The following is a 21,932-nucleotide window of genomic DNA, read 5'->3' on the forward strand; positions in this document are numbered from 1 at the left end:
AAAAATATTTTTTACTCTTGTTTTGCCCTTCAGTCCTCTCCACGGCCATCAGTGGCTCAATGTATGGAGGTAATCGGTCTGATGGTGGCTTCCATGGACATCATTCCGTTTGCTTGGTTCCATCTCAGACCTCTGCAGTTATGCATGCTCAGACAATGGAACGGGGACTATACGGACCTGTCTTCGCGTGTAGATCTAGATCAGGCGTCAATAGACTTCCGTCGTGGTTTTCTCAGAATCATCTCTCCTAGGGTACTTGCTTCCGCAGACCCTCCTGGGTGATTGTGACCACGGATGCCAGCCTTCTAGGTTGGGGAGCACTATGGGGCTCGTTGAAGGCTCAGGGTTAATGGACCCAGGAGGAGTCAGTCCTGCCCATTAACAAATTGGAGCTGAGAGCAATCTTCAATGCTCTTCTGGCCTGGCCTCAGTTAGCCTTAGCCCAGTTTATCAGATTCCAGTCGGACAACATAACCTCGGTGGCCTACATCAACTACCAGGGAGGAACTCGGAGTTCCTTGGCCATGACAGAGGTGGCTTGAATTATTCAGTGACACAACTGCTGTCTTTCTGCGATCCACATCCCAGGAGTGGACAATTGGGAAGCGGATTTTCTGAGCAGACAGACTTTTCATCCCGGGGAGTGAGAACTTTATTTGGATGTGTCTTCCAGCTTGACAGTCAAGTGGGGGCAGCCGGAGTTGGATCTCATGGCTTTTCATCAGAATGCCAAACTTCCGAGATACGTCTCGAGGTCAAGAGATCCGCAGGCAGTTCCTTGGAACTTCAGTCTAGCATACCTGTTTCCTCTGTTCGCTCTCCTTCCAAAAGTCATTGCTCGAATCAAGCAGGAGAGGGCGTCTGTAATGCTCATAGCCCCGCATGGCCTCGCAGGATTTGGTATGCAGACCTAGTGGAAATGTCATCATTTGCACCTTGGAGACTGCCTCTGAGGAAGGACCTTCTACTTCAGGGTCCCTTCCTTCATCCAAATCTCGTTTCTCTGAAGCTTGACTGCTTGGAGATTGAAAGCTTAGTTTTATCTAAGTGTGGATTTTCAGAGTCGGTCATTGAGACCTTGATTCAGGCTCGTAAGTCTGTGACTCGCAGGATTTACCATAAGTTCTGGCGTAAATACTTGTATTGGTGTGAATCCAAAGGATACTCTTGGAGTAGAGTAAGGATTCCTAGGATTTTGTCCTTTCTCCAGGATGGTCTGGAGAAGAATTTGTCATCAAGTACTCTAAAGAGTCAGATTTCGGCATTGTCTATTTTGTTTCATAAGCTCTTGGCAGATGTGCAATCGTTTCGTCAGGCCTTGGTTATAATTCAGCCTGTGTTTAAACCTGTTACTCCTCCATGGAGTCTTAACCTTGTTCTTAAAGTTTTAAAACAGGCTCAATTTGAGCCTATGCATTCTTTAGATATTATCTTGAAAGTTTTGTTTCTTGTTGCTATTTCCTCTGCTCTGTTTCTGAACTTTCTGCTTTACAGTGCGATTCCCCTTATCTTATATTTCACTCTGATAAGGTGGTTCTACGTACTAAGTTTGGTTTTCTGCCCAAGGATGTTTCGGTCAAGAATATTAATCAGGAAATCGTTGTACTTTTTTGTGTCCTAATCCTCCTCCTCACAAAGAACGCTTGTTACATAATCTGGATGTTGTGCGAGCGCTAAAATTTTATTTGCAGGCAACTAAGGACTTTCGTCAGTCTTCTGCATTGTTTGTTTGCTTTTCTGGGAAACGCAAGGGTCAGAAAGCTATGGCTACTTCATTTTCCCTTTGGCTGAAGAGCGTTATTCGCTTGGCATATGAGACTGCTGGACAGCAACCTCCTGAGAAAATCACAGCTCATTCAACAAGGGCTGTTTCTTCTTCCTGGGCCTTCAAAAATGAAGCTTCTGTGGAACAGATTTGCAAGGCTGCAACTTGGTGGTCTTTGCACACTTTTTCAAAATTCTATAAATTCAAAACGTTTTGCCTTGGCTGAGGCTTCTTTTGTGAGAGAGGTTCTTCAAGCAGTGGTGCCTTCTGTTTAGGTTCCTGTCTTGTCCCTCCCTTATCTGTGTCCTCTGGCTTGGGTATTGGTTCCCAACAGTAATTGATGATGATCCATGGACTCACTGTCATTAGAAAGAAAACAAAATTTATGCTTACCTGATAAATGTATTTATTTCTTGACACGGTGAGTCCACGGCCCGCCCTGTATTCAGTTTCTTTTTCTATAAACCTCAGGCACCGCTGCACCTTGTGTTACTTCCTTTCTCTCCTTTTCCTTTGGTCGAATGACTGGGGGATTGTGGGTAGGGGAGTGATATTTAACAGCTTTGCTGTGGTGCTCTTTGCCTCCTCCTACTGGCCAGGAGTGATGTTCCCAATAGTAGTTACTGATGATCCGTGGACTCGCCGGGTCTAGAAAGTAATCAATTTATCAGGTAAGCATAAATTTAGTTTTTTTAATAATTGTGGCCTGTGAGTGCAGAGATCCAAGCACTTTTGTTTTCCAGATTTAGAACAAATATATTTTGTTAGGAAATTACCATTCATGCAACAGGTTCCTGCTACATTTGTCTTTGTTTTTCAATTTTAAGGTACACTTAACAGGACAGATTTTAAGCTTATCTGAACTAGAGCACAGGTGAAATAATCACCTGATCAGGAACCATGGTTACTAACCTCAGGTTTATCAAGAAAATCTGTCCTTTTAGTGTACACTGATGACTTTAAGAAAAACTGTATTAACCTTTTAACGCCGTTATGCCATTCTATTCCGTCATATTTACACTGGGCTTTAAAGCCGTTATGACGGAATAGAACGTCATATCAAACGGCTGTCCTGAAGCCTTCTGCGCTTCAAGGACTTGATCGCGGTCTGGAGGGCGTTCCTAGGGTTGTAGGGACGCCCCCCAGATGCGATCCAATAATTGAAATCTCGCGATCGTATGCACGATCGCGTAGTTTCAATTTGTCTACATCGGAACAGGTTTTCCGATGTAGACAAATTGAAACTACGCGATCGTGCATACGAAACAGGTGTTCCGATGTAGACACTTTTACACTGTCACGAAAGGGTTAAATAAGTTTTGTTAATAATTTTACTTTATTTTTACAATTAATTCATGTCTTTGTGTACCTCTCCTCATGTACCAAGTGTAATGGAATACTGTATAGTATTAAAAAGATTTCCATTTTTACCAATGACCGTTTTATATATTTTTGTAGATCCCTGCCTCTGCTGTAGAGATGCCAGGTTCAGCTGATGTCACTGGATTAAATGTGCAGTTTGGAGCTCTGGAGTTTGGTTTAGAACCTTCTATTCCTGACTTTGGCACAAATGGAAGTCCAGATAGTACAAGTCAAACACCTAATAACTTGTATTCTAAAACTATAAGGTAAGTCATCAGCTTGTTTGTTTATGAATAATACTTTGTGAACATAGAATTTTAACATGAACTACATTGATAGAATGTGACCGTTTTAAAAAACAAAAAACAAATGTGGTGTTATAAATGTGTTATTACAATCTGTGTGCTATTTAAAAGTAATGAATGTCACGGAGAGGGGTGTCATCACTATACCAGTAAAACCTCTGCCCAAGAGACTCTAAGGGGACAAGGGAGTAATTACTCTCAAACCCCTATTCACTATAACCAGTATCACTAGTGTACAACACTTGGTTACCTAAATTTAACAGTATTTTCCCCAGCAGCCTTAGCCTCTGATTTGCTACACACAACTACTTGTCCAGCTATGACAGTGGGGAGAGTGCAGGCATAAAAGTATTAACAGCACAGGGTCTCCAGCTACAGTATCACAATTCCTTACCAGAGCCTACAGTCTACCCATATGAACCACCAAATCCTACCTACACCACCACAAAACTTAATATTCACATATATTTACTTCTGCTACCATCTTGCCACAAACAGAGCTACTTGCCAAGCTGTGACAATAGGAAGAGTGTGGATGTTAAAGGGTTAACCTTACAGGGTCTCCAGCTGCCTTATCCCAAGAGCCAACCCACATTAATCTCCAAAATCCTTTCTACAGCTCCCCAAACATGAACATTTGCTGCCAACACCAAAAAACAACTTATTCAGTGCTTTTTGGCTAAATTACAGTTGTATTTTTAAAAACAATCATATATAAAAAAACAAAAAAACGCTTTGGTAGCGTTTCCAAGCTTTAAGGGATATGAAATGCTTTTGTGATTCAGAAAGAGCATACCATTTAAAAAAAAAAAAAAAAAAAAAAAAAAAAGTTTCCAATTTACTTCTATCAACAAAATTGCTTAAAGGGCCATATTACCCAAATGTTGAAACACTTGAAAGTGATGCAGCATAACTGTAAAAAGCGGACTAGAAAATATCACCTGAACATCTCTATGCAAAAAAGAAAGATATTTTACCTCACAATGTCCTAAGTATTCAAACCCCATTGTAAAGGATTTTAAGCAGCAAGTCAGTATGCCTGTCTCGGGACAGCCAAGGGAGTGAGCTTCGTGCACACTCATTTCTCTTGTTAAGTGTATCCAGTCCACGGATCATCCATTACTTATGGGATATTAACTCCTCCCCAACAGGAAGTGCAAGAGGATTCACCCAGCAGAGCTGCTATATAGCTCCTCCCCTAACTGCCATTACCAGTCATTCTCTTGCACCCAACGAATAGATAGGATGTGTGAGAGGACTGTGGTGATTATACTTAGTTTCATACCTTCAATCAAAAGTTTGTTATTTTATAATAGCACCGGAGTGTGTTATTCCTTCTCTGGTAGAATTTGAAGAAGAATCTACCTGAGTTTTTCTATGATTTTAGCCGGAGTAGTTAAGATCATATTGCTGTTTCTCGGCCATCTGAGGAGAGGTAAACTTCAGATGAGGGGACAGCGGGCAGATTAATCTGCAAAGAGGTATGTAGCAGCTTATTATTTTCTGACAATGGAATTGATGAGAAAATTCTGCCATACCGATATAATGTAAACTCAGCCTTAAATGCAGTAGCAGCAACTGGTATCAGGCTGTCATGTATGTATATTTTACACTTCATTATTCTGGGGAATGGCACTTCACTGGAATTATACTGTATGCATAAAACTTTAGCCTAATTTGCAGGGACTAGCAACAGGCTTTTTAATAACACTCAATTTATTAATGTTAAACGTTTTTTGCTGGCATGTAAAATCGTTTAATTTTCTGAGGTACTGGGTGAAAAAATGTTTTGGGCACTATTTTTTTCCACTTGGCAGTCGTTTTATTTAATTTATGACAGTTTACTGATCTCTCTCACTGTTATGTGTGAGGGGGAGGGGCCTTTTTTGGCGCTTTTGCTACGCATCAAAAAATTCAGTCAGAAGTTTATTGTCTTCCCTGCATGATCCGGTTCATCTCTACAGAACTCAGGGGTCTTCAAAACTTGTTTTGAGGGAGGTAATCACTCACAGCAGAGCTGTGAGATTGTAGTTGACTGTGATAAAAAAACGTTTATTTCTGTATTATTTTTTATTTTTTTTTTCTGCTATCAGGGTTAGTTATCCTTTGCTAATGGGAGCAATCCTTTGCTAAAATTGTGTTTTTTACAAAGATTTGATGCTATAACTTTTCAGTTTATTAATTTTCAACTGTCATAACTTTTTCTGTGCTTCTTATAGGCACAGTACGTTTTCATATTATAGTAAATTACTTGAAAAGTATTTCCAAGTTGCTAGTTTATTTGCTAGTGTGTTAAACATGTCTGATTCAGAGGAAGATATCTGTGCTATATGTGCTAAAGCCAAAGTGGAGCCCAATAGAAATTTATGTACTAACTGTATTGATGCTACTTTAAATAAAAGTCAATCTGTACAAATTGAACATATTTCAACAAACAACGAGGGGAGAGTTATGCCGACTAACTCGCCTCACGTGTCAGTACCTGCATCTCCCGCTCGGGAGGTGCGTGATATTGTAGCGCCGAGTACATCTGGGCGGCCATTACAAATCACATTACAGGATATGGCTACTGTTATGACTGAAGTTTTGGCTAAATTACCAGAACTAAGAGGTAAGCGTGATCACTCTGGGGTGAGAACAGAGTGCGCTGATATTAGGGCCATGTCAGACACTGCGTCACAATTTGCAGAACATGAGGACGGAGAGCTTCATTCTGCGGGTGACGGTTCTGATCCAAACAAACTGGATTCAGATATTTCAAATTTTAAATTTAAGCTGGAAAACCTCCGTGTATTACTAGGGGAGGTGTTAGCGGCTCTGAATGATTGTAACACAGTTGCAATACCAGAGAAAATGTGTAGGTTGGATAAATATTTTGCGGTACCGGCGAGTACTGACGTTTTTCCTATACCTAAGAGACTTACTGAAATTGTTACTAAGGAGTGGGATAGACCCGGTGTGCCGTTCTCACCCCCTCCGATATTTAGAAAGATGTTTCCAATAGACGCCACCACACGGGACTTATGGCAAACGGTCCCTAAGGTGGAGGGAGCAGTTTCTACTTTAGCTAAGCGTACCACTATCCCGGTGGAGGATAGCTGTGCCTTTTCAGATCCAATGGATAAAAAGTTAGAGGGTTACCTTAAAGTGAAGGTCAATTTTCATCAATGAGTGCCCGGTTTTTAAAAATACTTTTAAAATCAGGGGCACTTTCATTGATGAAAATTAACATTGCACTGGATTTTAAGAAATACTTACCTTTTACTTCTGCAAAGCCGGATCGACGATCTCCCTCCTTCTTCTTCCTGCTGTAGACAACAGCAATGACGAAACTGGCTTCCTCCAATCACAGCCAGGCATCACGAGTTGGACGCTCTGGGGTGCAATCCATGATTGGAGGAAGCCGGTTTTTGTCATTTCTGACGTCACTACAGAGGAACTGAGGCTGAGATCGGCGATCCGGTTTTGCAGGAGAAAAAGGTAAGTATTTCTTAAAATCCAGTGCAATGTTAATTTTCATCAATGAAAGTGCCCCTGTTTTAAAAAGTATTTTTAAAAACCGGGCACTCATTGATGAAAATTGACCTTCACTTTAAGAAAATGTTTGTTCAACAAGGTTTTATATTGCAACCTCTTGCATGCATTGCGCCTGTCACGGCTGCAGCAGCATTTTGGTTTGAGTCTCTGGAAGAGACACTTGAATCAGCTCCATTAGATGAGATTACACACAAGCTTAAAGCCCTTAAGTTAGCTAACTCATTTATTTCAGATGCCGTAGTACATTTAACTAAACTTACGGCTAAGAATTCCGGATTCGCCATTCAGGCACGCAGAGCACTGTGGCTAAAATCCTGGTCAGCTGACGTTACTTCTAAATCTAAATTGCTTAATATACCTTTCAAAGGGCAGACCTTATTCGGGCCCGGGTTGAAAGAAATTATCGCTGACATTACAGGAGGTAAAGGCCATGCCCTGCCTCAAGACAGAGCCAAACCTAAGGCTAGACAGTCTAATTTTCGTTCCTTTCGTAATTTCAAAGCAGGAGCAGCATCAACTTCCTCTGCACCAAAACAGGAAGGAGCTGTTGCTCGCTACAGACAAGGCTGGAGACCTAACCAGTCCTGGAACAAGGGCAAGCAGGCCAGGAAACCTGCTGCTGCCCCTAAGACAGCATGAATCGAGGGCCCCCGATCCGGGAACGGATCTAGTGGGGGGCAGACTTTCTCTCTTCGCCCAGGCTTGGGCAAGAGATGTCCAGGATCCCTGGGCGTTAGAGATCATATCTCAGGGATACCTTCTAGACTTCAAATTCTCTCCCCCAAGAGGGAGATTTCATCTGTCAAGGTTGTCAACAAACCAAATAAAGAAAGAGGCGTTTCTACGCTGCGTACAAGATCTTTTATTAATGGGAGTGATCCATCCGGTTCCGCGGTCGGAACAAGGACAAGGGTTTTACTCAAATCTGTTTGTGGTTCCCAAAAAAGAGGGAACTTTCAGGCCAATCTTGGATTTAAAGATCCTAAACAAATTCCTAAGAGTTCCATCGTTCAAAATGGAAACTATTCGGACAATTTTACCCATGATCCAAAAGGGTCAGTACATGACCACAGTGGATTTAAAGGATGCTTACCTTCACATACCGATTCACAAAGATCATTACCGGTATCTAAGGTTTGCCTTTCTAGACAGGCATTACCAGTTTGTAGCTCTTCCATTCGGATTGGCTACGGCTCCGAGAATCTTCACAAAGGTTCTGGGTGCTCTTCTGGCGATACTAAGACCGCGAGGAATTGCGGTAGCTCCGTACCTAGACGACATTCTGATACAAGCTTCAAGCTTTCAAACTGCCAAGTCTCATACAGAGTTAGTACTGGCATTTCTAAGGTCGCATGGATGGAAGGTGAATGAAAAGAAGAGTTCTCTCTTTCCACTCACAAGAGTTCCCTTCTTGGGGACTCTTATAGATTCTGTAGAAATGAAGATTTACCTGACAGAAGACAGGTTAACAAAGCTTCAAAATGCATGCCGTGTCCTTCATTCCATTCAACACCCGTCAGTAGCTCAATGCATGGAGGTGATCGGCTTAATGGTAGCAGCAATGGACATAGTACCCTTTGCACGCCTACATCTCAGACCGCTGCAATTGTGCATGCTAAGTCAGTGGAATGGGGATTACTCAGACTTGTCCCCTACTCTGAATCTGGATCAAGAGACCAGAAATTCTCTTCTATGGTGGCTTTCTCGGCCACATCTGTCCAGGGTGATGCCATTCAGCAGGCCGGACTGGACAATTGTAACAACAGACGCCAGCCTACTAGGTTGGGGCGCTGTCTGGAATTCTCTGAAGGCTCAGGGACAATTGAATCAGGAGGAGAATCTCCTACCAATAAACATTCTGGAATTGAGAGCAGTTCTCAATGCCCTTCTGGCTTGGCCCCAATTAACAACTCGGGGGTTCATCAGGTTTCAGTCGGACAACATCACGACTGTAGCTTACATCAACCATCAGGGAGGGACAAGAAGCTCCCTAGCAATGATGGAAGTATCAAAGATAATTCGCTGGGCAGAGTCTCACTCTTGCCACATGTCAGCAATCCACATCCCGGGAGTGGAGAACTGGGAGGCGGATTTCTTAAGTCGTCAGACTTTTCATCCGGGGGAGTGGGAACTTCATCCGGAGGTCTTTGCCCAAATACTTCGACGTTGGGGCAAACCAGAGATAGATCTCATGGCGTCTCGACAGAACGCCAAGCTTCCTTGTTACGGGTCCAGATCCAGGGATCCGGGAGCGGTTCTGATAGATGCTTTGACAGCACCTTGGACCTTCGGGATGGCTTATGTGTTTCCACCCTTCCCGATGCTTCCTCGATTGATTGCCAGAATCAAACAGGAGAGAGCATCAGTGATTCTAATAGCGCCTGCATGGCCACGCAGGACTTGGTATGCAGATCTAGTGGACATGTCATCCTGTCCACCTTGGTCGCTACCTCTGAAACAGGACCTTCTGATCCAGGGTCCCTTCAAACATCAAAATCTAATTTCTCTGAAGCTGACTGCTTGGAAATTGAACGCTTTATTTTATCAAAACGTGGTTTTTCTGAGTCAGTTATTGATACCTTAATACAGGCTAGGAAGCCTGTTACCAGAAAGATTTACCATAAGATATGGCGCAAATACTTATATTGGTGCGAATCCAAGAGTTACTCATGGAGTAAGGTTAGGATTCCGAGGATATTGTCTTTTCTACAAGAAGGTTTAGAAAAGGGTTTATCCGCTAGTTCCTTAAAGGGACAGATTTCAGCTCTGTCCATTCTTTTACACAAACGTCTGTCAGAAGTTCCGGACGTTCAAGCTTTTTGTCAGGCTTTAGCTAGGATCAAGCCTGTGTTTAAAACTGTTGCTCCACCATGGAGTTTGAACTTAGTTCTTAATGTTTTACAGGGGGTTCCGTTTGAGCCCCTTCATTCCATTGATATCAAGTTGTTATCTTGGAAAGTTCTGTTTTTAATGGCGATTTCCTCGGCTCGAAGAGTCTCTGAGTTATCTGCCTTACATTGTGATTCTCCTTATCTGATTTTTCATTCAGACAAGGTAGTTCTGCGTACTAAACCTGGGTTCCTAAGGTGGTCACTAACAGGAATATCAATCAAGAGATTGTGGTTCCATCTTTGTGTCCTAATCCTTCTTCGAAAAAGGAACGTCTGCTACACAATCTAGATGTAGTCCGTGCCCTGAAATTTTATCTACAGGCAACTAAGGATTTTCGACAAACGTCTTCCCTGTTTGTCGTTTATTCTGGTCAGAGGAGAGGTCAAAAAGCTTCGGCTACCTCTCTCTCCTTTTGGCTTCGTAGCATAATACGGTTAGCCTATGAGACTGCTGGACAGCAGCCTCCTGAAAGAATTACAGCACATTCTACTAGAGCTGTGGCTTCCACTTGGGCCTTTAAGAATGAGGCTTCTGTTAAACAGATTTGCAAGGCTGCAACTTGGTCTTCTCTTCATACTTTTTCCAAATTTTACAAATTTGACACTTTTGCTTCTTCGGAGGCTGTTTTTGGGAGAAAGGTTCTTCAGGCAGTGGTTCCTTCCGTATAAAGAGCCTGCCTGTCCCTCCCGTCATCCGTGTACTTTAGCTTTGGTATTGGTATCCCATAAGTAATGGATGATCCGTGGACTGGATACACTTAACAAGAGAAAACATAATTTATGCTTACCTGATAAATTTATTTCTCTTGTAGTGTATCCAGTCCACGGCCCGCCCTGTCACTTTAAGGCAGGTAATTTTTCCATTAAACTACAGTCACCACTGCACCCTATGGTTTTCCTTTCTCTGCATGTTTTCGGTCGAATGACTGGTAATGGCAGTTAGGGGAGGAGCTATATAGCAGCTCTGCTGGGTGAATCCTCTTGCACTTCCTGTTGGGGAGGAGTTAATATCCCATAAGTAATGGATGATCCGTGGACTGGATACACTACAAGAGAAATAAATTTATCAGGTAAGCATAAATTATGTTTTTAAGGAAGTTTACTATGAAATCTCATGAGAGCACAGTAAAAGGGTTTTACCTCAGCACTGCTGATGCTGATTGGCTGCTGTTCATTTCTTCATATTTCTCCAACATAGGTGTGTCCGGTCCACGGCGTCATCCTTACTTGTGGGATATTCTCTTCCCCAACAGGAAATGGCAAAGAGCCCAGCAAAGCTGGTCACATGATCCCTCCTAGGCTCCGCCTACCCCAGTCATTCTCTTTGCCGTTGTACAGGCAACATCTCCACGGAGATGGCTTAGAGTTTTTTAGTGTTTAACTGTAGTTTTTTATTATTCAATCAAGAGTTTGTTATTTTGAAATAGTGCTGGTATGTACTATTTACTCAGAAACAGAAAAGAGATGAAGATTTCTGTTTGTATGAGGAAAATGATTTTAGCAACCGTAACTAAAATCCACGGCTGTTCCACACAGGACTGTTGAGAGCAATTAACTTCAGTTGGGGGAACAGTGTGCAGTCTCTTGCTGCTTGAGGTATGACACATTCTAACAAGACGATGTAATGCTGGAAGCTGTCATTTTCCCTATGGGATCCGGTAAGCCATGTTTATTACGATCGTAAATAAGGGCTTCACAAGGGCTTATTTAGACTATAGACATTTCTGGGCTAAATCGATTCATTATTAACACATATTTAGCCTTGAGGAATCATTTTATCTGGGTATTTTGATATAATAATATCGGCAGGCACTGTATTAGACACCTTATTTCTTAGGGGCTTTCCCAAAGCATAAGCAGAGTCTCATTTTCGCGCCGGTGTGGCGCACTTGTTTTTGAGAGGCATGGCATGCAGTCGCATGTGAGAGGAGCTCTGATACTTAGAAAAGACTTTCTGAAGGCGTCATTGGTATCGTATTCCCCTTTGGGTTTGGTTGGGTCTCAGCAAAGCAGATACCAGGGACTGTAAAGGGGTTAAAGCTTAAAACGGCTCCGGTTCCGTTATTTTAAGGGTTAAAGCTTCCAAATTTGGTGTGCAATATTTTTAAGGCTTTAAGACACTGTGGTGAAAATTTGGTGAATTTTGAACAATTCCTTCAGGTTTTTTCGCAATTGCAGTATTAAAGTGTGTTCAGTTTAAAATTTAAAGTGACAGTAACGGTTTTATTTTAAAACGTTTTTTGTACTTTCTTATCAAGTTTATGCCTGTTTAACATGTCTGAACTACCAGATAGACTGTGTTCTGAATGTGGGGAAGCCAGAATTCCTATTCATTTAAATAAATGTGATTTATGTGATAATGACAATGATGCCCAAGATGATTCCTCAAGTGAGGGGAGTAAGCATGGTACTGCATCATTCCCTCCTTCGTCTACACGAGTCTTGCCCACTCAGGAGGCCCCTAGTACATCTAGCGCGCCAATACTCCTTACTATGCAACAATTAACGGCTGTAATGGATAATTCTGTCAAAAACATTTTAGCCAAAATGAACCCTTGTCAGCGTAAGCGTGGCTGCTCTGTTTTAGTTACTGAAGAGCATGACGACGCTGATATTAATATCTCTGAAGGGCCCCTAACCCAATCTGAGGGGGCCAGGGAGGTTTTGTCTGAGGGAGAAATTACTGATTCAGGGAACATTTCTCATCAGGCTGAATCTGATGTGATTACATTTAAATTTAAGTTGGAACACCTCCGCATTTTGCTTAAGGAGGTATTATCCACTCTGGATGATTGTGAAAAGTTGGTCATCCCAGAGAAACTATGTAAAATGGACAAGTTCCTAGAGGTGCCGGGGCTCCCAGAAGCTTTTCCTATACCCAAGCGGGTGGCGGACATTGTTAATAAAGAATGGGAAAGGCCCGGTATTCCTTTCGTCCCTCCCCCCATATTTAAAAAATTGTTTCCTATGGTCGACCCCAGAAAGGACTTATGGCAGTCAGTCCCCAAGGTCGAGGGAGCGGTTTCTACTTTAAACAAACGCACCACTATACCCATAGAGGATAGTTGTGCTTTCAAAGATCCTATGGATAAAAAATTAGAAGGTTTGCTTAAAAAGATGTTTGTTCAGCAGGGTTACCTTCTACAACCCATTTCATGCATTGTCCCTGTCACTACAGCCGCATATTTCTGGTTTGATGAACTGATAAAGGTGCTCGATAGTGATTCTCCTCCTTATGAGGAGATTATGGACAGAATCAATGCTCTCAAATTGGCTAATTCTTTCACTCTAGACACCACTTTGCAATTGGCTAGGTTAGCGGCTAAGAATTCTGGGTTTGCTATTGTGGCGCGCAGAGCGCTTTGGTTGAAATCTTGGTCGGCTGATGCGTCTTCCAAGAACAAGCTACTAAACATTCCTTTCAAGGGGAAAACGCTGTTTGGCCCTGACTTGAAAGAGATTATCTCTGATATCACTGGGGGTAAGGGCCACGCCCTTCCTCAGGATCGGCCTTTCAAGGCAAAAAATAGACCTAATTTTCGTCCCTTTCGTAAAAACGGACCAGCCCAAAGTGCTACGTCCTCTAAGCAAGAGGGTAATACTTCTCAAGCCAAGCCAGCTTGGAGGCCAATGCAAGGCTGGAACAAGGGAAAGCAGGCCAAGAAACCTGCCACTGCTACCAAGACAGCATGAAATATTGGCCCCCGATCCGGGACCGGATCTGGTGGGGGGCAGACTCTCTCTCTTCGCTCAGGCTTGGGCAAGAGATGTTCTGGATCCTTGGGCGCTAGAAATAGTCTCCCAGGGTTATCTTCTGGAATTCAAGGGACTTCCCCCAAGGGGAAGGTTCCACAGGTCTCAGTTGTCTTCAGACCACATAAAAAGACAGGCGTTCTTACATTGTGTAGAAGACCTGTTAAAAATGGGAGTGATTCATCCTGTTCCATTAAGAGAACAAGGGATGGGGTTCTACTCCAATCTGTTCATAGTTCCCAAAAAAGAGGGAACGTTCAGACCAATCTTAGATCTCAAGATCTTAAACAAATTTCTCAAGGTCCCATCGTTCAAGATGGAAACCATTCGAACTATCCTTCCTTCCATCCAGGAAGGTCAATTCATGACCACGGTGGATTTAAAGGATGCGTATCTACATATTCCTATCCACAAGGAACATCATCGGTTCCTAAGGTTTGCATTCCTGGACAAACATTACCAGTTTGTGGCGCTTCCTTTCGGATTAGCCACTGCTCCAAGGATTTTCACAAAGGTACTAGGGTCCCTTCTAGCGGTGCTAAGACCAAGGGGCATTGCAGTAGTACCTTACCTGGACGACATTCTGATTCAAGCGTCGTCCCTCCCTCGAGCAAAGGCTCACACGGACATCGTCCTGGCCTTTCTCAGATCTCACGGCTGGAAAGTGAACGTGGAAAAGAGTTCACTATCCCCGTCAACAAGGGTTCCCTTCTTGGGAACAATTATAGATTCCTCAGAAATGAGGATTTTTCTAACAGAGGCCAGAAAAACAAAACTTCTGGACTCTTGTCGGATACTTCATTCCGTTCCTCTTCCTTCCGTAGCTCAGTGCATGGAAGTGATCGGGTTGATGGTAGCGGCAATGGACATAGTTCCTTTTGCGCGCATTCATCTAAGACCATTACAACTGTGCATGCTCAGTCAGTGGAATGGGGACTATACAGACTTGTCTCCAAAGATACAAGTAAATCAGAGGACCAGAGACTCACTCCGTTGGTGGCTGTCCCTGGACAACCTGTCACAAGGGATGACATTCCGCAGACCAGAGTGGGTCATTGTCACGACCGACGCCAGTCTGATGGGCTGGGGCGCGGTCTGGGGATCCCTGAAAGCTCAGGGTCTTTGGTCTCGGGAAGAATCTCTTCTACCGATAAATATTCTGGAACTGAGAGCGATATTCAATGCTCTCAAGGCTTGGCCTCAGCTAGCGAGGACCAAGTTCATACGGTTTCAATCAGACAACATGACGACTGTTGCGTACATCAACCATCAGGGGGGAACAAGGAGTTCCCTAGCGATGGACGAAGTGACCAAGATTATTCTATGGGCGGAGTCTCACTCCTGCCACCTGTCTGCTATCCACATCCCGGGAGTGGAAAATTGGGAAGCGGATTTTCTGAGTCGTCAGACATTGCATCCGGGGGAGTGGGAACTCCATCCGGAAATCTTTGCCCAAGTCACTCAGCTGTGGGGCATTCCAGACATGGATCTAATGGCCTCTCGTCAGAACTTCAAAGTTCCCTCCTACGGGTCCAGATCCAGGGATCCCAAGGCGGCTCTAGTGGATGCACTAGTAGCACCTTGGACCTTCAAACTAGCTTATGTGTTCCCGCCGTTTCCTCTCATCCCCAGGCTGGTAGCCAGGATCAATCAGGAGAGGGCGTCGGTGATCTTGATAGCTCCTGCGTGGCCACGCAGGACTTGGTATGCAGATCTGGTGAATATGTCATCGGCTCCACCTTGGAAGCTACCTTTGAGACGAGACCTTCTTGTTCAGGGTCCGTTCGAACATCCGAATCTGGTTTCACTCCAGCTGACTGCTTGGAGATTGAACGCTTGATTTTATCGAAGCGAGGTTTCTCAGATTCTGTTATCGATACTCTTGTTCAGGCCAGGAAGCCTGTAACTAGAAAGATTTACCACAAAATTTGGAAAAAATATATCTGTTGGTGTGAATCTAAAGGATTCCCTTGGGACAAGGTTAAGATTCCTAGGATTCTATCCTTCCTTCAAGAAGGATTGGAAAAAGGATTATCGGCAAGTTCCCTGAAAGGACAGATTTCTGCCTTGTCGGTGTTACTTCACAAAAAGCTGGCAGCTGTGCCAGATGTTCAAGCCTTTGTTCAGGCTCTGGTTAGAATCAAGCCTGTTTACAAACCTTTGACTCCTCCTTGGAGTCTCAATTTAGTTCTTTCAGTTCTTCAGGGGGTTCCGTTTGAACCCTTACATTCCGTTGATATTAAGTTATTATCTTGGAAAGTTTTGTTTTTAGTTGCAATTTCTTCTGCTAGAAGAGTTTCAGAATTATCTGCTCTGCAGTGTTCTCCTCCTTATCTGGTGTTCCATGCAGATAAGGTGGTTTTACGTACTAAACCTGGTTTTCTTCCAAAAGTTGTTTCTAACAAAAACATTAACCAGGAGATTATCGTACCTTCTCTGTGTCCGAAACCAGTTTCAAAGAAGGAACGTTTGTTGCACAATTTGTATGTTGTTCGCGCTCTAAAATTCTATTTAGATGCTACAAAGGATTTTAGACAAACATCTTCCTTGTTTGTTGTTTATTCAGGTAAAAGGAGAGGTCAAAAAGCAACTTCTACCTCTCTCTCTTTTTGGATTAAAAGCATCATCAGATTGGCTTACGAGACTGCCGGACGGCAGCCTCCCGAAAGAATCACAGCTCATTCCACTAGGGCTGTGGCTTCCACATGGGCCTTCAAGAACGAGGCTTCTGTTGATCAGATATGTAGGGCAGCGACTTGGTCTTCACTGCACACTTTTACCAAATTTTACAAGTTTGATACTTTTGCTTCTTCTGAGGCTATTTTTGGGAGAAAGGTTTTGCAAGCCGTGGTGCCTTCCATTTAGGTGACCTGATTTGCTCCCTCCCTTCATCCGTGTCCTAAAGCTTTGGTATTGGTTCCCACAAGTAAGGATGACGCCGTGGACCGGACACACCTATGTTGGAGAAAACAGAATTTATGTTTACCTGATAAATTTCTTTCTCCAACGGTGTGTCCGGTCCACGGCCCGCCCTGGTTTTTTAATCAGGTCTGATAATTTATTTTCTTTAACTACAGTCACCACGGTACCATATGGTTTCTCCTATGCAAATATTCCTCCTTAACGTCGGTCGAATGACTGGGGTAGGCGGAGCCTAGGAGGGATCATGTGACCAGCTTTGCTGGGCTCTTTGCCATTTCCTGTTGGGGAAGAGAATATCCCACAAGTAAGGATGACGCCGTGGACCGGACACACCGTTGGAGAAAGAAATTTATCAGGTAAACATAAATTCTGTTTTTGTTGTTACCTGCAGCTGAGCAGCAGCTGACTAACTTTTTACACAGAACTTACTCTGCTAAGCCGAGTAGATTGTGAGGTAAAATATCTTCCTTTTTTACATAGAGATGCTCAGGGGATATTTCCCTGTCGGCTTTTTACAGTTATACTGCATCAGTTTCAATTGATTTAGCACATAAGTATTATGTCTCTTTCATTTCCATGATTTTCTGTGTTGAAGAGATACCTAGGCATCTAGAGCACTACAATGCAGGAAATAGTGCCGTCATCTACTGCTCTTCAAAATGAATAATAATCTTGCTAAGCTGCTTCCATATATTGCTCCACAAATGGACCAGCTCCCAAGCATACACCCATGCTTTTAAACAAGAGAATGCAGAAAAATTGATAATAGAAGAAAATTAGAAAGTTGTTTAAAATTGCATGCCCTATCTGAATCATGAACAAATGTTTGCTTTTTTATATTCCTTTTAAGGAAGCCTTGAATTCAGTTACTAGAGCATAAAGACAGATCTGATTAGGTTTCTAGTTTAACCTGAAAAAAGGTTCACAGTGCATAATTTAAAAAGCAATACATGAAATTAGATGGAATATAAAAAAGGGTAATTAAACGATAGACAACTGACACAATTGCAAAACAATCATAAAAAATGAAAAGGAAATCCTGGACACTGCCCAGCTTCCAGTATCTCTGGCTCGGTTTCTTGAATTTGAGACACTTGTCCCAGGGAAGCAAACTAACGCCCCAGTGTACCCACTACATGGAAAAATTATGGTGCATCTTTTTTTTTATTTTTTATAACTATTACAAACCTAGAGACACCAAACATCCCACACCCCAGTTTAAGTGGCTGGTATTTCCGAGGTAGTCTCCTGGCACTTTCCAATGCATGTTTGGGCTTATTGGATCCCTGCTTTTGTCGGCACCTAAAATATGTCTGCATGGATACTGGATGTTTTCTGGGGAGAGCTAAATTTCTTTCCTAAGATATGGTGAGTCCACAACGTCATCAATTACTGTTGGGAATATCACTCCTGGCCTGCAGGAGGAGGCAAAGAGCACCACCGTTACAACTGTTAAGTATCCCTTCCCTTTCCACAAACACCAGTCATTCTCTTTGCCTCTGTCAAAGGAGAAGGTGAAGTTTTGGTGTCTGAAGAAAATTTGGATTTCTTTTGCTACAAGCAAGATTTTTGGGTCTAGCCGTACTCCACATTAATCTCTTCAGTAGATTAGCGGTGACTTAAAAGCTGTTAGGAACTTGTAAGGTGGGCCTTGCTGCATTTTCCTAACATATTTGCTGCCCATAGTAAAGAAAGCCAGAGTAAGTTTACTCTGTTCTTTCTCTTTCTACAGATCTCTGTTAGGAGTATGTGTTCCCTCATACTGTGTAAACTCTCATCCTGCTGGACGGCCAGACTGCAGGTAAGTGCCTTTTGTCTTCTGGGTATGGGAGACTGTGCACTTCATAAGGTGAGCTGCAGAATTATATGGGACACGTATCCTTTACTCGGATACTGTCAGGCAGAGAGCAGACATTTTTACTTCTTTTATTTGTGGGGGTTCAGCTGAGCAAGCTAATAATTATAGCAATTATAATAATAAGATACTAATTATGAGCTTGTGGTAATTGCTAGGAACTACATATTTCCTCTGCTTAGAGAATCAGTCTTATACCGAGGACAGATGCTTCTCTCTCATAGTGGGGTTCCCTGAGGAAGCAAGACATGATGGATCGCCTCCCCCTTGTCTAGTGTTAATATGTCAGTCTAACTGGCTGCAGTAGTTTAGACTGTTCTACTGTTAAGCGGTAGCGCTTTCATTGTGGAAATTATTTTAAACTCTGTTTGGGCTGCGACTGTTTTTCATAGGGAGTATGCAAACTGTGAATCAAATTTTTTATTGAAAGGTTCCAGTATATGCTTTTTATCTTCCGCAGCATTTTCTGAGAAGGGAAGCAGAAACGCGTGTTTGTTTACGGCGCTGTTCCCCGTCGGCGGGTCACGTGACCGCTTTAGATTAGTCTTGCACCGGGGTGTGTAGTTGTAGACTAACGGAGTGGCGTGTCTCTGTTTTATTTTAGCTATGATCAACAGGAGCTATGCCATGATCCTTATGCATTTTTAAAGTGCCAGTATTTTAACATGCAAGGATACAAATACATCTCATATTAACATATTTCGATATTTATATCGTGTTACATTTTTCAATGCTAAAATGTTACATATTTTAAAATAAAGGTTCTTTGTCTTCTTTCATGCTGCATATTACGGGTGGAAAATGTTTTGTTTTTCTTCTTCTACTACAAGACAAGATGAATAGACTAAAGGAGTTTTGCCCCCAATCCGGGATCGGTCTAAGTGGGGGGGGGTTAAATCTCTTTCTTCAAACATGGATACGAGATGTCCCAGATAGGCTGTGGACATAGTATCTCAGGGTTACTACATAGTAGTCATTCCTTCCCTGCCTGATGCAGGTTCCACCTCTCAATTTTATCTGCAGGCCAGATAACAGTGAGGCATTTTTGTAGTGCGTTTGGGACTTCTCTTCCCTGTGAGTGGTAATTCCAGTTCCTGCAAGGGTACAGGGTCTAAGATTTTATTCATTCCTGTTTGTGGTTTCCGAAAGAGAGGGAATTTTTCGTCCTATGGTAGACCTTAAGTGTCTCACTAAGTTGTCTCAGGGTACCATTCTTCAAATGGAAACCAGTGGTTCCATTCTTCCTTTTGGTCTAGGAGGATCAGTTCATGGTGACCATAGACCTGGAGGACGTGTATTTCTCCAACATAGGTGTGTCCGGTCCACGGCGTCATCCTTACTTGTGGGATATTCTCCTCCCCAACAGGAAATGGCAAAGAGCCCAGCAAAGCTGGTCACATGATCCCTCCTAGGCTCCGCCTACCCCAGTCATTCTCTTTGCCGTTGTACAGGCAACATCTCCACGGAGATGGCTTAGAGTTTTTTAGTGTTTAACTGTAGTTTTTATTATTCAATCAAGAGTTTGTTATTTTAAAATAGTGCTGGTATGTACTATTTACTCAGAAACAGAAAAGAGATGAAGATTTCTGTTTGTATGAGGAAAATGATTTTAGCACCGTAACTAAAATCCATGGCTGTTCCACACAGGACTGTTGAGAGCAATTAACTTCAGTTGGGGGAACAGTGTGCAGTCTCTTACTGCTTGAGGTATGACACATTCTAACAAGACGATGTAATGCTGGAAGCTGTCATTTTCCCTATGGGATCCGGTAAGCCATGTTTATTAAGATAGTAAATAAGGGCTTCACAAGGGCTTATTAAGACTGTAGACTTTTTCTGGGCTAAATCGATTCTTTATTAACACATATTTAGCCTTGAGGAATCATTTATTCTGGGTATTTTGATATGATTATATCGGCAGGCACTGTTTTTGACACCTTATTCTTTAGGGGCTTTCCCTAATCATAGTCAGAGCCTCATTTTCGCGCCGGTATGGCGCACTTGTTTTTGAGGACAGCATGGCATGCAGCTGCATGTGTGTGGAGCTCTGATACATAGAAAAGTCTTTCTGAAGGCATCATTTGGTATCGTATTCCCCTTTGGGCTTGGTTGGGTCTCAGCAAAGCAGATTCCAGGGACTGTAAAGGGGTTAAATATAAAAACGGCTCCGGTTCCGTTATTTTAAGGGTTAAAGCTTCCAAATTTGGTGTGCAATACTTTTAAGGCTTTAAGACACTGTGGTGAAATTTTGGTGAATTTTGAACAATTCCTTCATACTTTTTCGCAATTGCAGTAATAAAGTGTGTTTAGTTTAAAATTTAAAGTGACAGTAACAGTTTTATTTTAAAACGTTTTTTGTGCTTTGTTATCAAGTTTATGCCTGCTTAACATGTCTGAACTACCAGATAGATTGTGTTCTGACTGTGGGGAAACCAAGGTTCCTTCTCATTTAACTATATGTATTTTATGTCATAAAAAATTTTAGTAAAAATGATGCCCAAGATGATTCCTCAAGTGAGGGGAGTAAGCATGGTACTGCATCATCCCCTCCTTCGTCTACACCAGTCTTGCCCATACAGGAGGCCCCTAGTACATCTAGTGCGCCAATACTCCTTACTATGCAACATTTAACGGCTGTAATGGATAATTCTATCAAAATCATTTTAGCCAATATGCCCACTTATCAGTGAAAGCGCGACTGCTCTGTTTTAGAAAATTCTGTAGAGCATGAGAACGCTGATGATATGGTTTCTGAAGGGCCCCTACACCAGTCTGAGGGGGCCAGGGAGGTTTTGTCTGAGGGAGAAATTTCAGATTCAGGAAACATTTCTCAACAAGCTGAACCTGATGTGATTACTTTTAAATTTAAGTTGGAACATCTCCGCGCTCTGCTTAAGGAGGTGTTATCCAATTTGGATGATTGTGATTATCTGGTCATTCCAGAACCACTATGTAAAATGGAAAAGGGGGCCCCCCGAAGCTTTTCCTATATCCAAGCGGGTGGCGTACATTGTTAGTAAAGAATGGGACAGGCCCGGTATACCTTTAGTACCTCCCCCCATATTTATAAAATTGTTTTCCTATAGTTGACCCCAGAAAGGACTGATGGCAGACAGTCCCCAAGGTCGAGGGGGCGGTTTCTACTCTACACAAGCGCGCCACTATACCCATAGAAGATAGTTGTGCTTTCCAAGATCCTATGGATAAAAAATTAGAAGGTCTGCTAAAGATGTTTGTTCAGCAAGGTTCCCTTCTACAACCAATTGCATGCATTGTCCCTGTCACTGCAGCCGCGTGTTTCTGGTTTGATGAGCTAGGAAAGGCGATTATTAGTAATTCTTCTTCTTATGAGGAGATTATGGACAGAATTCGTGCTCTTAAATTGGCTAATTCTTTCACCCTAGACGCCACCTTGCAATTGGCTAGGTTAGCGGCGAAAAAATTCTGGGTTTGCTATTGTGGCGCAGAGCGCTTTGGTTAAAATCTTGGGCAGTGGATGCGTCTTCCAAGAACAAATTGCTTGACATTCCTTTCAAGGGGAA

At 42.7% G+C, this 21,932-nt stretch overlaps 1 protein-coding gene across 1 annotated transcript in view; it reads left to right on the forward strand.

Annotated features, from left to right (window-relative positions):
• The window catches only part of UBAP2 (ubiquitin associated protein 2), a 320,876-nt gene that overhangs the window by 230,573 nt on the left and 68,371 nt on the right, over positions 1 to 21,932 (forward strand). The window contains exon 6 of the mRNA XM_053699654.1: positions 3,224 to 3,393. Within this exon, the coding sequence (XP_053555629.1) occupies positions 3,224 to 3,393 (170 nt within the window). The remainder of the gene's footprint in view (positions 1 to 3,223; positions 3,394 to 21,932) is intronic.

Source organism: Bombina bombina, chromosome 2, assembly GCF_027579735.1.
Source record: "Bombina bombina isolate aBomBom1 chromosome 2, aBomBom1.pri, whole genome shotgun sequence".
Classification (NCBI taxonomy): domain Eukaryota; kingdom Metazoa; phylum Chordata; class Amphibia; order Anura; family Bombinatoridae; genus Bombina; species Bombina bombina.